General features: G+C 40.5%; 1 protein-coding gene across 3 annotated transcripts in view; it reads left to right on the forward strand.

Moving 5' to 3' along the window:
* Positions 1 to 19,637, forward strand: part of rnf111 (ring finger protein 111) — a 109,441-nt gene that overhangs the window by 69,996 nt on the left and 19,808 nt on the right. For all 3 annotated transcript variants that reach the window (XM_048615988.1, XM_048615987.1, XM_048615986.1), the window contains 4 exons: positions 6,180 to 6,343; positions 12,619 to 12,792; positions 15,448 to 15,758; positions 17,643 to 17,889. In XM_048615988.1, the coding sequence (XP_048471945.1) occupies positions 6,180 to 6,343; positions 12,619 to 12,792; positions 15,448 to 15,758; positions 17,643 to 17,889 (896 nt within the window). The remainder of the gene's footprint in view (positions 1 to 6,179; positions 6,344 to 12,618; positions 12,793 to 15,447; positions 15,759 to 17,642; positions 17,890 to 19,637) is intronic.

Raw genomic sequence — 19,637 nt, forward strand, 5'->3', positions numbered from 1 at the left:
GGCTCGCATCCTTCCTGATGGACTCAGAAAAAGGCTCTGTACAGCACGCAAACAGGGCAGGAGAGAGTGAGCAGCCCTGCCTGACTCCAGATCTGACCGGGAAGCTTTCTGATTCCCAACCGTTGATTGAGACTGGACTAGCGATGTTGGTATAGAGCGGTTGGATCCAATTGCAGATTCCGTCCCCAAAGCTCATTTTGGAGAGCAGGTCCCACATGTACGTGTGCAGTAATCTGTCAAAGGCCGCCTTCTGGTCCAGGCTGATGAGGCAGGTGTCCACCCCCTGTTCTGCATGTAAGCGATCGTATTGCTGAGGAGCTTGAGGCTCTTGGAGTAGGACAATCTCCAAGAGCCTCAAGCTCCTCAGGGATACGATTGCCCTACTCGGTACAGCACAGGTTTGGCTGGGGTGAATCACTGATCCCGGAATAGATCTGACCAGGTTGGCGATGACCTTAGACAGTATTTTATGGTCTGGGTTCAGCATTGCTCTTGGCTGCCAATTTCTAATTTCCTCCTCCCCCTTCTGCTTGTAGATGAGGGTGATGATACCTTTCCACTTGGATTCACTTATGGTACCTGCCATAAGCATACTGTCGTACACCTCCAGCAGGTCCTGACCAATCAGGTCCCACAGAGCCGAATACAACTCGGCCGGTAAGCTGTCGCTTCCCGGAGTTTTATTCTTTTCTAAGGAGTCGAGGGCCTTAGTCAGCTCATCCAGAGATAATGCTGGTCCAGCCTCTCCCGCATGCTGTCTTCTAGGCCCTCCATGGGAGAGGACAGGAACAACTAGGAAGCCACACTGTCTGTGGGCTTCTTGCCATACAGTCTGGCATAAAATGATTTACTAATCCTCAGGATATCAGACTGAGATGACGTTGCTGAGCTATCGTCTTCCTTCAGGCTTCTGAGCATAGAGCCTTGTGCACTTTCTGGGAGAAGAAATGTGAGCACGTCTCACCCTGCTATACAGTATGGACCCTGGACTGGAAGATTATCTTGGAGGCCTCTGAGGCAAAGAGCGACACACTGGCTCTTCATCTCCTTTAGATCCTCCGTGACATTGACCCCCATCATCTGCAGCAGGAGTAGGTTCTGCAGGATTTTCTAGATTTCGGACATTTTAGCCCTCCTCTCCTTCCCCCTATGAACACCTTTGAGGATAAAGAACCTCTTTGGCTGTTTCCCACCCGTCCGCTGGAGACTCAGAGGGGCTTCATGGTTCTCCAACCTGTGTAATCCTTTTTGAGCGCCTCAATGTTTTCTGGGGCCAACAATTTAACATTTAGCTTCCACGTTCACTTGCCAGCCCACTGGTCATCCTGTATGTGACAGTTGGCCAGCAGGAGGCAGTAGTCAGAGAAGAACACCGGCTTGACATCAATGGATCTGACCGAGAGCGTGCGGGACGCAAACAAAAAATCCATCCTTGAATGGGTAGACCCATCTGACGGCGATCAGGTGTATCTATGCTGTGCTCCATCTGCAGGGGTGTGGAATATGTTGTGCAGCTTGGTGCCTTTAACTGTTTCCATCAGGAATCTGGACATGGAGTCCAGTTTGCTGTCAGCCCCTCCAGATCATCCATCCACATCAATAATGCAGTTGAAGTCTCCGGCCAGAATGACCGGCCTTGACGTTGCTAGCAGCAGTGGGAGCTGGTGAAGTTGCCTGGCCGCAGAATATCCAGACCATAGGAATGGCTATCATTTCCCCCTGACAAAATTGAAAGCCCATGGGCCCATAAGCTCGACCATCTCCTGTAGCTGCTGAGATGTGGTGTCCCACACTCTTGCAGGTACGGGAGGTCTGCTTTGACATTGGCCAGGTAAGCCAACATGGAGACACATGGCGTAGTAGATTTAACATTGCACATGTAATTACTGGCAATTTTAAAACCGATTTTAAAAGGTTATAGAGTTACCCAATTTCTGTTCACCCATGGTCTTGTCACTGGGGGACTTTCTGCATTCCCATGGTGTAGGTAAACTGTTGCACACTCTCCGTACTGAGGTAGCCGCCCTGTCCCTTCCTGGAGGGATTGCCCAGCTCTGATGTCATCAGAGTAGGAACAAAGCCAGCAGGGCCCAGTTCCGAGTCTGACGGAGGGGCTGTCAGAGCGTCGTGGCTCCCAGTTGCCTGAAGTTGTAGTGTTGTGGGTACCCCCTGGTTCTCACCAGCTGGAGGTTGGGTGTCACCAGGCCCCTCAGGGAGTCCAGCTGGTGCTACTGTTTAGTATCAAGGTTACAGCATGATTCTTCTGAATGTCATCCAACCAGAGGGTGCTGAGTCGATGTGCATTTGCTTTCTGGGAGTGGACTTCACACTCAGTGTGGGCTTTAAGGGTATTACAGAAGATCATCCCTGGTTGTCCATTAGACGGCTGGTGGTGACAATGTGGGCCATGGGCCCCCAAAGGTCAGTAAGGTGCCACCTGCCAGCAAAAAAACTAATACAAGGGGCTCCCAGAAGGAGGGACAGGCCAGAGAGGAGGAGGAGGTAGCCAGTGCGGAGGCACAGCAACCAAACCAACTTCCACCTGAAGAGACAAAGCTGGACTCCGAGGGGCCTGGTGACACCAACCTCCAACCTAACATGCGCAATGTTAAAATCTACTACGCCATGTGTCTCCACTTTGGCTTACCTGGCCAATGTCAAAGCAGACCTCCCGTACCTGCAAGAGTGTGGGACGTCAGCCATGAACATCATACAATAATGAAAAGCACAAAGTAGTGGGATCAAGTAGTTTGCTATCTGCTTTCTCCAGCTTCAGCCATTTAATTGATGCTCTGAAGCAGGTTTCCAGTGTACAATAATTTTTCTGTCTACTTTTTTTTTGCTTCCTTGTTGTGTAACTGTTTGTTTATATCCTGCTTGCAAATTAAAACTGGTGTGTATATCTTTTATGTATGTTGTGGCATGACTGTCTTGCATTGAAAATAGCCTGCTGTGCACTTTTAAGCAAAATAAGCCCTTGTACAAAAACCTAACTCCTGACAACTTGAGATTGTGAGAATTAATCAATTTGGTCCTGGTTCCAATCTCATTTGAGCCAAACTGTAGTGTACGTTACTTAATGGGGAGAAGCATGAGCTATTTTTGCATGTTTTAGCATGCCTTGCTCCATGAAAATGGAAAATCATGTTCTAAACTTGGTATTAATTTTGAGACTTTGAAAACAAAAGATCAAAAGGGATGTACAGCGCAGGAACAGGCCGTTCGGCCCTCCAAGCCTATGCTGATCATCATGCCCTAACTAATCTAATAAACAAATCTTCTGCCCTTATTCGGTCTGTATCCCTCTATTCCCTTCCTATTCATGTAACCATCCAGTTGTGTCTTAAATGTCATCAGCATGCCAGCTTCCACTACCTTTTCTAGCAGTGTGTTCTCGGGTCCTACCTCTTCCTGCATGAAAAACTTCCTTTGCACATCTTCCTTAAACTTTCCCCCTCTTACCTTGAACATGCACCCCCTTGTGATTGAAACTTCAGCCCTGAGAGAAAACCTCTGACTATCCGCCCTAACTGTGCGCCTCATAATTGTGTAGACCTCTATCAGGTCTCCTCTCAGTTGCCATCTTTCTAGTGAAAACAATCCTAGTCTTTTTAACCTTTCCTCACAATCACTGTCCTCGGGACCAGGCAACATCCCGGTGAACTTTTTCTGCACTGTCTCCAAAGCTTCCATGTCCTTCTGGCAGTGTGATGACGAAAACTGCACACAGTACTCCAATTGCGGCCTAACAAGGGTTTTATGTAGCTGCAACATGGTTTGCCTCTCTGCCCCAACTGATGAAGGCAAGCATGCCATATGCCTTCTTAATCACCTTGGACACCTGTGTTGCTACTTCTAGGGAAGTGTGGACCTGTATGCCCAGATCCGTCTGTATGTTAATGTTCCTGAGGGTTCTGCCACTTATAGTATAATTCATACCTAAATTTGATCCTCCAAAATGTATCGCCTCACATTTTTCTGGAGTAAATGCCATCTACCATTCCTGTGACCAGGTCGCCAATCTATCTATATCCTGTTGTATCCTTTCAGAATCTCAGCACTATCAGCAACTCCACCAGTCTTTGAGTCAGCTGCAAACTAACTAATCAGACTACCCACATTTTCCTCCAGATCACTTATATGTACTACAAACAACAGAGGACCTCATCCGTGTGGAACACCATCAGTTACCAGTCTCCATTCTGAAAAACACACTTCCATCGCTACCCTCTGTGGTCTATGACCAAGCCAGTTTTGTATCCATCTAGCCAGCCCACCACAAATCCCATGTGATTTTAGTTCTTGTACCAATCTGCCATGTGGGACTTTATCAGATGCCTTACTGAAGTCCATATACACTATGTCCACAGCCCTTTACTCATCAATTATCTCTGTCACCTGTTGAAAAAATTCTATCAGTGAGACATGACCTTCCTCGTACAAAACCATGCTACCTGTCACTAACTTGTCCATTTTTTTCCAAATGTGCGTACATCTTGTACCTCATATCTTCTTCAAGAGCTTCCCCACCACTGACATCAGGCTCACTAGTTTATAATTTTCTGGATTGTCTCTGCTTCCTTTCCTAAACAATGGAATGACATTGGTTAATTTCCAGTTCTCTGGAACTTCGCCTGTGGTCAAAGAGGATGTGAAGATATCTGCTAATGCCCCAGCTATTTCTTCCCTTGCCTCTCGCAGTAACCTTGGATATGTGGGACAGATCCCATCTGGCCCTGAAGACTTATCTACCTTAATACAATTTAAGATACCTAAAACTTCGTCCGTCAATATATTGACTTTCTGTAGAGTATTCGCACACTCATCCCTGACCTCAGCATCAATCATATCCTTCTCCTTGGTGAATACCAATACAAAGTATTCATTAAGGATCTCTCCCACTTCCTGTGACTCCATGCATAACTTCCCTCCTTTATCCTCGAGTGGACCTGCTCTGTCCCTTGCTACCCTCTTTCTTCGAATATATGCATAAAAGGTCTTGGGATTCTCCTTGATGCTGTCTGGCAAAGACATTTCACGACCCCTTTTATCTCTCCTCATTCTACATTTAAGTTCCTTCCTAATTTCTTTATACTCCTCAAAGGCTTCATCAGTTTGTAGCTGCCTAGACCTATCATATGCATCCTTTTTCCTTTTGCCTAAGCTTACAATTCCCCTTGTCATCCATGGCTCCTGAATCTTGCCATTCCTATTCTTCAGTTTTGCTGGGACATGGATGTCCTGCACTTTAATCAACTGGTCTTTCAATGCCTCCCACATGCCAGATGTAGACTTGCCCTCCAATAACTGCCCCCAGTCTACACTCCACAGTTCCTGTCTAATTTGGCTGTAATTGGCCCTCGACCAATTATGCACTCTCACCCGAGGGCCACTGTTGTCCTTGTCCATGACTACTCGAAATGTTATGGAGTTATGGTCACTAAGCCCAAAATGCTCTCTCACAGAAACATTGATCACCTATCCTGGCTCATTCCCCAGTACCTAGTCTATTGTGGCCTCTTCTGTGGGTGCTTAAGTATTTGACACTAATCCAGTTCTTGCGATTATTGTATCAGAATTCCAATGACTGAAGTATGTACTGGAGGCATGTTAATATCAATAGCAAGGATTATTTTATGTAACATTAGCATTTTTTAGGGCAGCTTTCAGAGTATGTAATGGTGATTCTTGAATTTTGGGATGATAAAACCTGAAGCATTTAAACTTCAGTGTGATTTACATCAGTGTTTTGATAGAGCCTTCTTTCTTCATAACTTCTGCACTATTCTATCAAGTTACAACATCATTCTTTTGCTAACCAATTAAGTAATGACACTGCATTAGCTGGAGCCATTTCTAAACATAACTGCCAGGTTTTTAACCTATACTAAAATCAAATGTCCAACTCCTAACAGCCAATCACAGAAGTGCTGAGGGAAGTGTCACTGGAACCGGAAATGTTAACTTTGCTTTCTCTCCACAGATGTTGCCAGACCTACTGAGGTTGTCCAGCAATTTTCTGATTTTTGTTTCTGATTTCCTTTTTTCTTTGTTATTGATTGACAGTAGAAACTATTTGCTTCCTCAGTAAGTTAAAATTCATAGTTCCTAATGCATTATACAGCTTTCCTATTCAGAAACTAGTATTAATTAATGTTACTCAATTGCTTTGTTTCCAGGTCTTACACCACACTTCTCGGCCACTCAAGGGTACACTGGGGCCAAAGTGCTAGCTCACAAAACAGACCTCAGGAACAACGGAACCGAAATAGAATATCTACAGTTATCCAGCCGTTGAGACAAAGCACAGCAGAAGTGGTGGACCTTACTGTGGATGAAGATGGTAAGTGTGATTTGTTCCTCAAGTTTGGCAAAAACTCTCTTGCAGTCAGGTTGGAAATGTGAGTAAAAGATTTTTAAGCATGCAGTATGTACGGACTCTTGAATTTGTGATCCACGGAATTATTTATCATTTTTGTGAATTCAAGTAGAAGTGGAACCCTCTGCAGTGAACCTCCAATTGTCCTTTCTCATGTACCTTCATTTTATTGCCTTCATTTTAACTTCACAATAGCTAAGTTTTAGGCCTCCTGTGATACAGTGGTAGTTAGCCTACTTCTGAGCCAGAACGTACATGTTCAAGTCCCATCTGCCCATGTCTGAATGGGTTGATTACAAATATTTAAAAGCCAGGATGGCTGGTGCATGGAGAAGAAAAATGGGAATTTCCTGACTTGCCTGTTTTACTGAGATCCAAGCCTCCATGCTCCTTATTGTGCTCCTTTTTGTCAGCACGATTTAAGTTGTGCCATAAAATGCGCAAGATGAGTCTTCAATAACTTGTTGCTAAAGTGGTGCTGTAAACCTCTTGGTGAACTGCAATAGCTAACACAATAGCCCACCAGCCTAAAGTGCAGCTGCTTCTGAAAGCTTTCCTACATCGCAGGCTACAAGTACCCCTTTTCCTCAATGATTCTCTGTTCACTTGAGATCCACTGAAATTAACATCCTCAACTTTAATGGAATTTAAAAGATTCAAATCAATATTTAGATGCTCCAACCATCTAGGTAGTACACTGTGATCAGAATTTGGAATCCTAGCTGAAATTTTGAGTTTCTCCCGGGTTATGGAAATCATTTGTAACTGCCCCGTTGTAGCCCTGGCTGAGAGAAACAAATGTAGCACAGACCTGGGACTTTATTGAGCCCTGTGTCTCAGTAACGTTCCATCAGAATTGTTCTAAGGTAATTAATTCTACTTTCTTTATCCTGATAGTAAAACATGCCGACTTTCAATGTAATATTAATAAGCTGTCATCTTGAAACAAAATTTCAGCATCTATTAAGCAGTGTTTTTATGTTGTACATTGATGAATGCATTGACTAATGAACATTGTCAGCTTGATTGAATTGGTTGCGACGTTTTGTTCAAATCCGAGGTCATTGATTCAAAACTCGTGCCAGGATCTGGGCATAAAACCAGACTGGTGCTCCAGTGCAGTAAAGAGAAAATGTTGCATTGTTTGTGGATACTACCTTTCAGATAAGGTCTTAAACCTGAGCCCAAAACTGATATTCACTTCAGCATAGTTGAGAATGTGTAAATTGAAAGTGTTCTTTCTGCTAATTTGCTAACATTTCTTCAGTAATCAATGCCGCAGAAAAGAAAGTCAAGGCTTCTGTTTGTGAGACTTTACTGTGCACAAATTGGCTGCTTGATTGTCATGTTTACTGTATCATAACATGACAATACGTAGAGTAATTCATTGTCTGCTGCTCCAGATAACTAAGTTGCTTTTGTAAATACGTATGTATGTTGCATCGTACACATGGTGAAAAAGATAGAAAAAGAAAGTCTGGTTTTGTGCCCAAAATCCTGGCACGAGTTTTGAATCAATGACCTCGGATTTGAACAAAACCTCGCTACCAATTCAATCAAGCTGGCAATAAGTTATGTCATAATTAACTGAATGGGATAGCACACATTTTAAATTGGTACTTTTTTATTATCTAAGACCTGTACTTGAGCTATCAATACAAGTTCATATAGATCTTTGTTTCCAAATATGAAAATTTGTTACCGTTAGAAATCAGTAATCAGTTATCATTAAGGGATGTAAGTAATGTCATTGAGATCATGAGTTCTTGTATGAAGGCTCCTACCTCCATTGGCACAACAAAATGCCTAGGGCTGGTGACAATAAGTCCTCCAAGTGGCAGAGAGAAATTTTCTTTGTTTCTATTCATTTTTAAAAAGGAGTTGATTTGTTAATTACTGAAGGCAGCTTTTCAATGCTATTTGGTATACTGCTTTAGCATTTATATTTGCTGTTTTTACTCATTTTGTTGTTATTACCTTTTGTCAAAGTAAACTAGATTAGAAAATCTATTGTCTTTGCAAATTAGTTAGCTTGTTTTTATCCATTCTGTATAGAAGGTAACCTGTGGTAGATGTATGGACAAATTAAAAACTAAACTGTTGAAAGTTACACTGTTTCCTTCTTGTTTCTTTCAGTTGTAACTGATGTACTTGCAGCTATACAAAAATCTGCTTTTAAAAAAATCTTTATATACATTTATATAAATCTACCCACAAATGCTGCCAGACCTGCTGAGGTTTCCCAGCAATTTCTGTTTTTCTATCTGGTTTCCAGCATCCACAGTCTTTTTTTAATACAAGTTTTTTAAAAATGTTGGTCAGACCAAGAGACCCAAATAAGCTTTATGATGCAGTGCAAGGATTTTCCAAGTTGTCAAGTTTATTTTTATGTTTTGCTATCGTAAACTAGTTTCATTGAGATTTGAGTTTATGGGCCTTCTGCCATTTGTGCAATGTAAAATTGTTTTTGTCGAGAAGAGTTTTCATTATTAGCACCAAGACCTGAAGACTATTACTTAAATTCTTTACGTGAGTTTATATTATTTATATAAACCTTGCATCCTCACTTGAGTAAGAGCTCTTAAAGGAAGACTTCTATTTTGGTGCTTTATGCCTGTCTTGAGTACAAACTTAATTCAATAAATTCAACTGTTAACCAGGCTTCAATTAGCTAACACTAGGGCAGTTTGACACTTGGCACAGGTGAAACTGTTCATAATCCCATTCATGATTGTGTGATGAAGCTAAGCAGACTTGATTTCCAGCCCATTCATACAATCTGCTGAAATATAAGAAGCTTAAAGGGAAGACCCTTTTTGGAGGAGTGGTAGTGTCCTTACCCCAGACTAAGAGACCTGGGTTCAAGTCCCACCTCCTCCAGAGGTGTGTTGTAACATTTCTGAACAGGTTGATTAGAAAATAAACTAAAAGGAAGTAACATCAAGTTGGATGAGGATAGTTTTGTGAACATTCTGACCATTGAAATTAATTTACTTTTGAGATCTTCTTTCTCATATTGGATACCTAACTGCTGAACTTTGATGCGATGAGTTTTTAACTGAATTCTTGGCATACCATTTTTTGACTTCCGAGCTTAACACTTCATCACTGCTGAAGTTGTTCCAGTATCATACCATGACCTCAGTCCCATTTGACAAGATAGTTTTTCTACTTCAGAGCTTATACTATTTCAGAAGCTTTGAATTTGTACCGTAGAGCCTGTTTGGTTTTCAGAAAATTTCCACTTTGTGCTTGTAACATGACTGTTTTGAGAGTCACCAGTGCAAAATCTTCTCCAAAGTCCATGTGCATACAATTTGTTAACCTTAGTTAAAACAAGATCATATTTATAGTTAAAATTTTGAATGAGAGAGTCATTGTTCCTTGTATTTTATTACAGCAGGTCATGTTGCTTTTCTTCTTTCAAAGCTTTGTAATGCACATTGCCTAATTGAGAGGACATGCTTATAAACTTGACTCCATAGGGCTGCTGTGTCACAGGCTGTTGGAAGTATGTGATTTATCATGAATGATTGATTGGTAACCAATTTCTGAACCCATCCCACTTGTCGCAGCAAAATTGATATTTGAAGTTCTGTCTAAATGAATCGGGACTAGATTTATATAGGATATCTAGTCGGCATGGACAAGTTGGACCAAAAAGTCTGTTTCCGTGCTGTATATCTCTATGACTCTAATCCAGAACAAGCCAACTACATTGTGGCTTCCCATGTAACTGACATGTTTCTGATTTGCACTGTACACTTTGTATTTCATGCCACTAAATGGGTGAACTGAACAGTATCAGCTTTTAAGTGAAAGAACTCTTGTATGAGAAAATTCTTAATCTCTGTAATTTTATTTAACTTGATGGTAAATTTTAGCTGCTGCAACTGTAAATAGGATTGCCTATATAAATTAGGGGCAGATTGGCAGATCACAGTGGAGCGTTCATCCTGTGAGATGAGTGAGACTTGAAAGAAAGCTTCAGTTTTCAAGTCAGATCAAATGGGGACTCTTAATCACCACTATCCCAAGAGCAGTTAGAGATGTACAGTCAATGCTGACCTACCAAGCAAAGCTCAAATCCCCAGAATTTTCTTTTTTAATTATTTACCCTTTCTGACAGCTGATGTAAATGGCAGTTCAATCACCCATATACAAGGTTGTCCTGAATCCTTGCATGTTAGATATGCATGATTGGACAGGGATAGACATAAAAACATGTCTGTCTATGTTTACTAGCATATTCACAAACTCAATCTCAATGGGCTGCGCAGTGACTCAGTGCTTAGCACTGCTGCCTCACAGCGCCAGGGACCTGGATTCTATTCCACCTTCAGTATGTGTGGAGTTTGCACATTCTCCCCAGGACTGAGTAGGTTTCCTCTGGGTGCCCTAGTTTCCTCCCACGGTCCAAAGATGTGCTGGTTAGGTGGATTGGCCATGCTAAATTGCCCATAGTGCCCATGGATGTGTAGGTTAGGTTGATTATTGATGGTAAATACAGGGTTACAGGAATAGGGGCAGTGGGCATGGGTGGGATGCTCTGCAGCTGGTCAGTGTGGACTTAATGGACCGAATGTATTCTATGATTCAGTGATTCTATTAACTCACGTAGCACAATTTCTAACCGAGCAGCCTGCTGCTGTTCTGTCTCATAATTGTAAATACACCTTAATGGAAATAATCAGTTGTCATTTCAACCTGGAACGAGGCAGGACTACTGAAATGAAAATTATATCAAAACGGTAACCGGCAGGAATATATTTTCATGGAAGCGTTATGTTGTGCTTTGTGGGGTTTTTTTTGTTTTCTGATTAGACTCTGTTTTTGGATGGATGAAAAATATGAAGAAAACCAATTTACTAGATTTTATGATCTGATTGTTTTTACTATGGATCATATTTTGCCTTTCTTGAGAGAGTTACTTAACATATATGTAACACATATGAAAAATAAGCTCAAATCAAAACTTCCAGATGGAAAATTCTTTTGACTAGACCGATAAGTTGCTAAATAAGTTGTTGATTAAATTAATTGTATTCTCTTTTATCACTAACATAAGGAACTTTTTTAAAAAAAAAAGTACCCTTACAATGTCTGGAATATGTTACAAAATGGTAAGAACAAGTGGTTGAAATGGTGTCCAACTGTGGAAACCAAAGTCAAATCAATCAATTCCTTGGAATGCATTTCAGCATGTGCCCTTTATAGTGCATAAGTGTGGAATCATGTCTTGGCTTTTGTAATTTTAAGTTTCCTATTTTTTTTTCTCAGTGACAAATGATGATTTCTTGTTTGTGCATTGTCATGGGGTTTAAATTGAATCGCAGAAAGACAGTTCAGGATAAACTACAAATGCTGGCATTGTCAGCAAAGCTCACATCTTGTGAGAGAACAGAAAATTGAATTAAATGCTAGGCAACATTATACCTTCTGTATGTCAATGTAATAAGCTTTGTATAGTTATTGGAAAACATTGTAGTGTGAAGCTTCAAATTTTCCATACCACTGACATTCAAGGTAACTGTTGGCTTCAAGCCCCTATCCCAATCCGTCTCCATATACTTTTGGCGAAACTGTTGGCCCACAGCATCATCTGAAATCTGCACATGTGCAGCTAAATGCAGCAATTCAGAGGTTGCTGTCAGAGATTGAAAACTTCTGCATGTTTAAGATCCCCCATGTGACAATTGTTGTACTTCGGGGTGAGGAGAGAGTGCCGTTTTGTTGTTGTAGTATTGCTATTATAAACTCCCAAAGCATCTTATTCCATTAATAAGAAGCAACTCAGTTTTTTACTTCCGTTTTACAACTGCTGATGAACCTATTGATTCTGAGAGAATTGTTCACTGTGGTTGACAACTTATTCTGCTTGATTACATCACTGTTACTGAAAGAATTAAAGTCCCTTGACTTGGCTCAAGGTTCAAATTAATGTCAGGATAGATGAAATCCATGTACAGAGATTCTCATATACTTTGGGCAGCTTCATTTGAAGACAATGGTGAGTGTCATCACTTTAGCTCACAGTTTGCAGTGTGTCAGCTCCAGGATTGCTTGTAAGATAGGAATTTGAGTGCATTACTGCCATGAGGTACTGGTTTTGAAAAATAGTTGTTAATACTATGTCCAAGTTTAGTTATCAATTAAGACTGGGATTTGTGTACCTTTTTGACATTGTCTCCATGTTTCCAATATAAAATTTCTATTTCCTGTTTGTGCCTTGATTATAGAACCCACAGTGGTGCCAACTACCTCTGCTGCTAGATCGCAACCAGTCAATAATGTACCTACCTCAGGCCAGATCTCAAGTACCACTCCAGGTCCTTCTACCGCCCAGCCTTCCTCTGTGACAGAGTCGTCAGGAATCCCAGCAACCATTGATGAGGCAGGCCCTTCAGTAGTGGGTATGTGCATAATTTGACTTCAAGTAACAAACTTATAAAATGGCACAATGAAAGGTAGATAATACAGTTTTTTTTTGTTAGTCGAACTGAACATATAAATCCACCATAGACTTGCATTGTTGTATTTTTCTGAATTTATTTGGAAAGACTTTAATCAGTATTACAGGTTTTCATTCATATGCTTTGTTGACCTGTGTATCACTGACTGCCACACCCAATGCCAAAACTGGGACGACATTACAGAAGATTTCACCAGGTGAAATGCACAAGCATCGTTCCCATTGATTGATGACCTCCACCTTGGTGAACACACAAATTCACACACAACTTACTGAGACAATTAAGCAAGTCCAAAATTATTTACTTTGAATGTGACTTGTGTAATGTTGTAATGGGCTTGAATGCACCAAATTTACTTGTCTTTGTAAGTATTGTAGCAGATGCTCCTATGAAAGCCGCTATTTTGCTTTCAGGGTGCTGCCTCCATTCAAAATATAGCCTATTGCTATCAAAACAAAGGCAGGGTTGCTGGAAAAGCTCAGCAAGTCTGGCAGCATCTGTGAAGGAGAAAACAGAGTTAACGTTTCAGGTCCGGTGACCCTTCCTCAGAACACCGGACGGGTCACCAGGCCCGAAACGTTAACTCTGTTTTCTCCTTCACAGATGCTGCCAGACCTGCTGAACTTTTCCAGCAACTTTGTTTTTGTTCCAGCTTTACAGCATCCACAGCTCTTGGTTTTTATATAGCCTGTTGCTATATTGTTTTATTGATAGACAACCCTACTGTTGGCAATAAAGTAGATAGAACTCCTACCAAGTTGAAGTAGAACACACAACCTTTTGGCCCAGAAAATAAGTATTGGCTCTTGAGATTCACATCCTTAGACTTTGTCTGTTATTTCAGTTATAGCTCTATTCTAATGTGTTTGAGTGATCTTCCACAGATCTTACTTTGTTCCTTTCTGAATAGCCACAAGACAATTTACCGCGACTGCACCTCCTCCCCCACTACTAATTTAGTCAGCTTTGAACTCCATGGGGTAGCCTGTTACATTCTACAATTGTGTGGCAACTTTCTCTTGATGCCAGAGTAAGAGAAAAGGGCATATTTATAATAGTGTTGTTGCTGTAATTCATGAAGACAATCTCTTGTATCTATAAGTTTTGGAATAAAAATCCACAGACACTTTGCAAGGGAGTCCATGGACTAGAAGAGAAAAATGCATAATGGAAAATGTTTGAAAATGTGAGCTTTGAAGAAAATTTTAAAGGTGTGTGGCAGAGGAGTTTAAGAAAAATGAGACTGCAGCATATTGGTGGCTGTAGGATTTGCTCCTTATGATGCAGTGGAAGAGGAATGCATACAGGATTCAAAAGGTTTTAGTTAGTGTATAACTGGAGGAAATTACTGCTGGCAAGTGGACTGAGTCCATTGGGATGATTGGGGTTGATGGTGGAATCTGAAGTCTAGCATATTTTGATGGGAATCTACAGTCATATCAATGAGGCAATTTTTCATTTTATTGTCAATAATTGACCATTTTTGTTGCCTATTCATTTACATTGATGGCATGCTGAAGTGATGCTTTTTAATGTAAATGATGCAGTGACCTGATGACCTGAAATCTTAATGAGCCTCAGAAGCTGCTAATAGTTAAGCGATTTTCTGCAGTCCTTGACTCAGCCATCTTCAGCTGCTTCATCAATAACTTGCCCTCCATCGTAAGGTCAGAAGTGGCAATGATCACTGATGGCAGCATAATAAATGATTCCTCAGATACTGAAACAGTCCCTGCCCAATGCAGCAAGACCTGGACTATACCCAGACTTGGGCTGACAAGTGCTAAATAACATTTATGCCACACAAATGCCTGATAATGATCATCTCGTTCAAGAGACAATCTAGCCATTGCCCTTTGACATTCAGTGGCATCACTGTTGTGAGTAACTCTCCTCCTGACTTCCCCAAACCTGTCCGCCATCTACAACGCGCAAGTCATGAGTGTGATGGAATATTTCCCACTTATCTGAAAGAGTGCAGCTCCAACAACACTCGGGAAGCTTGACACCGTCCAGGACAAAGCAGCCCACTTGAATGGAACCGCATCCACAAATATTCACTCCCTCCACCATCAGTAACAGCAATGTGTACTATCTGCAAGGTGCAGTACCGAAATTCACCAAGGCTTTTTAGACAGGTCTTTCCAGGTGCATGACCACTACATTTTAGAAGGACTGAGAGAATAACTATTGTTTTCCTTTTTTAATTCATTCAAGGTATTGGGCATTGCTGGTATTGCCAGCGACCATCTCTAATTGCCCAGTGTAGTCAAGAGTCAACCACAGGGTTTAGACCATCTAAGGATGGCAGATTTTCTTATCTAAAAGGGATTCGTGAACCACATGGATTTTTACAATAGTCGACAGTGGTTTCATGATCACCATTAGGCCAGCAATTTATTCCAGAATTTTTTAAAATTTAAATTTAAATTAAACCATCTACTATGGTGAAATTTGAACCTGTGATCACAGAGCATTAGCCTGGGGTATGGATTGCTGGGCCAGTGATGTAACCACAATGCCACCATGTCTGCTGTGATATGAATGTGCCAGAAATTTCCAAGACACAAATTTTATCTTTACTTTTCCTCAAAGATGATGCTCGGAGAGTTGGGTCAAGTGCAATGCCTGAAGCTGGTCCTGGGGCAATGCCAAGGCTCCCATCCTGCTGCCCTCAACATTCACCATGCGGAGGATCTTTACAAGGCCACAATTCATTAGGACATCCTCATGCAAGCTGTCTTCAGCAACATAACCACCAGTTTCAACACCACCCTGGTGCCCATTCTGCAGTACCGCAATCAATGCCTTCGTTTCCTGAATCAACCTGTCCTTTAGAGAGACCTGCTGTCGTGCCAGCACCTTGCGGTGCTAACGGAAACACGGGTGGCCAGTATCACGATCAGGTTTGTATTCTTCAATCACTTTTTGTTTTAAAATGTTGAGTAAGGGGAAAAAATAGTCAAAATGTCATCTTGCTAAAGAAAAGAAACATTACTCTGGTACTTTATAAAATACAATAATCATTTCACTATTTTATAATGAAGTTGAATAAACATTTGAGGCCAATAAATTGTGTTTGGTGCACATTTATTCCTTGCAAGAAAGCGCCGAAATGTTTGACGTTTAGGCTGAGTATTAAGGTGACTAATGTCTGAATTGCTTTGGTTCTTAAGTATGTTACATCTTAGTTCTTTACAAGCAGCATATTAGTGTTTAATTATAAACACATTATGTTTGAAATTTGATCAATTTAAAGTTACTTATCGCTTCCATATGTAATTATTCAAATAATTATTGTTTCAGGCAGTACACTATTTCAACAATCAAAAACTTTTGAACACTGCTTTACTGTTAAAACTTCACAGAATTAAAAACCTAAATCAGCAGATGTTTGAATTTTTTGACATTTCTGATAGGTGTGTGCAACAAATGTGAATTTTAAATCTAGCCCTGCGGATTATATCAATATAAAGGGTGTGGCTCAACTTTGTGGGATCAAGGGTGCAGAGGAAGGAGGTGGGCTGGACAATGGCATGTTTTATGTGCTAGCATCACTTTTCACCCCCACCCTGCAGTAAATACGGCAGCAGTTGTCTGCAAGATACAGCCCAAAATGCAATCAGAAAACCCTAATGGAATATTTTCAATATACACTAAGTGCTCTCCCACACATACCAACAAGAAGTAACAAAAATGGAAATTGCTAGAGAAACTCAGCAGGTCTGGTAACCTGTAGAGAGACGGGTCACGGAACCTGAAATGTTAACTCTGCTTTCTCTCCACAGATGCTGCCAGACCTGCTGAATTACTCCAGCAATTTCTATTTTTGTTTCTGATTTCTTGCATCTGTAGTTGTATGTTTTCTTCCAACTAGAAGGAATGTGATGCAGCAAAACCCCAGAATTTCTTGAAAATTGAATGCAATAAAATGCGACTTTCGGGCAGATGACAAAATTTATAAGTAATACAAGAGAAAGTTCAGTGGAATATAGAAAATGTACATGGGAAGCAAAATTATTTTCAAAAATATTGAGGCATTATGAGGACCAATCGACAGGAAGCAAAAATTTAGCAAATATGTTTTAATTTGAAGTGAAAATTTTACAAAAAGGTATTGGCCATTAGAGGCAAAAATATCAAAGATGTAATAATGAAGAAGTTGGTAATCAATCTGTTTAGGGTTGTGGCCTGTTTAAGTTTAATATTCAATACAATGAAGATTGATGAAGGATAACCATCCTCGACTTGCAGAAGGCTGAGTTGCATATAACAAATTTAAAGAAACATTTGAGGGAAGAGGTAACTAAAAGCCAATATTTTTGCTATTATAGTGAGCTCCTAGGCAGTAGTGTTTCTATAGTAACTAAAAAGATTCTGACGTGTCTTTTGGTACAAGGTACGCATGCTTTTGAAAAAAACGCTAGCTGAATTAGTTTGCTGAAGTGGTACAGCTTATGCTGATGTTTAAACCGTGCTTTGCATTAATGTACTCTAATGCACATTAGAGTAGTTTTCCCAAACCAAAGATGAAGTGTATGGTTGAATTTTAATTTAATGTCTGTTGATCATTTTTTAAAATTTCACTTTGAATTTAGAGCGTGGAATTAGAGTAGTCAATTATTGCTATCATCCCAGGCCTGAAAGCATAGTTGGGAGAAATTAAAAACCATTAGTAACTGAAATTAAACATACAAGACCAAGAAAGTTATGCACAAAATGTTCTTAATTCAACCCATTTGTAGGTGATTGATTTACTCAACAGTCATTGTGTCTTTGTTTTCAAACAGACTCTGCCTGTTGATTTAAGCAGTGGTGGTGTTCGGAGCCATGGAGGTGGGAGTTTCCATGGGACATCCGCATTTGATCCATGTTGTCCTGGGTCCTCCTCACGCACTGCAGCTTATGGAGTGCAGGCCACTGCAGGAACAAGTCAGCAAGTAGCTGTTGAGGGGTATAGTTCTGGTCTGGTAGGACAGGCTCCAGGTCAACCACAACCAGCACTCACCTCTTGTCGACATTATATGCACTCAACCTGTAAGTCTTCCATTTCAGTATTTTTGATCTTGCTGTTGTGCTAGTTCACATCACTTTAACTTACCGTCTGGCATAATGACCGTGCCAAAAATTAGCTTTGTATCCATCAATGTAGTAAGAGTCATAACAATGCTCAAGGTAAGATGTGACTTTGATTTGGCTTTTCTGAAACTGAAAATTAAGGAAGTTGTTAGTATTTTCAGTTACAGTATTCATATTAGATTGAATCTACTTTACTGTTTTCCATCTTTAACGTCGTTTTACTCTGCAGAAAAATTAGATACCAAGTCAATCTGCCTCTAATTTCATACTTCCTTGCAGTTGCTTTGCACTATACACAAAAATAACAAGACTTCAAGGTTGGAAAACAGTTCTGCAAATGTTTGGTTGAAATCCTATATTTACAGTGCCTGCATTACCGAATCTGGTTCAGGCATTGTAAATATCTGCATTTGGTTCAACAAATTCCATTCATTTACTGTATCACGTTTTAACAACATTAGTTATGTTGCCTTTTTTCCAAATAGTTGCCCATCAACATAATCAAGTTTACAAAGGCTAAAATAGTGTTCATTTCTTTTTGTCTAATAGTTGAAATCTTTCACTATAAATTCCCATATCACTTAGCTAAAGGGTTACTAGGGCATGATGCAAATACAACGGTCTAAATTAGAGGCAGAAATATTTGTTTTTTTACAAAAATCATGAAATGAAAAGATCCATGAATAACATACTGTGATGTTTGCTTACAGTAAAGCAGTTGTTGATATATATGTCTCCTCCTTGTAATTTATGGCAAAGATGCTAATAGTCTCAGTTTCATGTCCCAGGTTTAAGCAGTGTTATGGACCACACCAGACCCCCTTCAAATGTAGCAAAAAGATAGCCTAGATCCAAACTTTTACCTTATTTAAAGGCAAGTGTTAGGTGCTCTGTTCCAGATATAATTTGATTGGTTACACACTTAGCTTTAAGCAAAACACACTTTATTCTTACCCTATAGTTAAGATACGAACCAAAAAAATGAAATAACTTGATAATATTGGAAAACGTAACAAAGTGATGAGTGATTATTTAACTATTAAGCAGCAACTGTTCCAATGTAGTAACATCACATAAACATATCCTTGGCAAAGGCAAATTCAGTAAAATAGATTGCCTCGCATGCACTTCTTGCAGCAGAGAAAACTCCAGCTTTTAGTCGTAACAGAGAGAGGAATAACAGTTTCCAGATTGAGCCTCAGGACACCTGCAACTGCTGAAAGCTAAGCTAAAACCTTGGTTCGACGGGAGCCTGACTCCATCCAATCATGCTGCTTCTACTGCTCCAAAAGGCTTCACAAGCTGTTTACTTTATTGACTTGAAACAGACCATTTGGCCTCAAACTGGACAAAATACACCCCTTAAAGCCATTACCATTGTCACGGCAGCTAGATGATATTCATGGTCCAGTTTTATTTCTGCTTAAATATTACAAGTCTCCTTGTACCTGAAAGTGATCATAGTGGATCTCTACTCAAACTTCAGCCACAGCCTTTAAAGAGGAAAGAAGATTATGGTGTGGGGTGCAGGGGGGAAATTGTTTACTTGTTAATCACAAATTGTCTACAAGTTGCCAAAGAACATAGAAGGTGTCACAAATAAAATGTCAGCTGAATGGAAAATGCCTCTTTAATCCCATTCCCCGTTCTCTGTCCTTCACTTTCTGATTATATTGCTGCAAATGAAAATTCTGGATGTTTGATTC

The sequence above is a fragment of the Rhincodon typus genome, chromosome 33, assembly GCF_021869965.1.
Source record: "Rhincodon typus isolate 14 chromosome 33, sRhiTyp1.1, whole genome shotgun sequence".
Lineage (NCBI taxonomy): Eukaryota > Metazoa > Chordata > Chondrichthyes > Orectolobiformes > Rhincodontidae > Rhincodon > Rhincodon typus.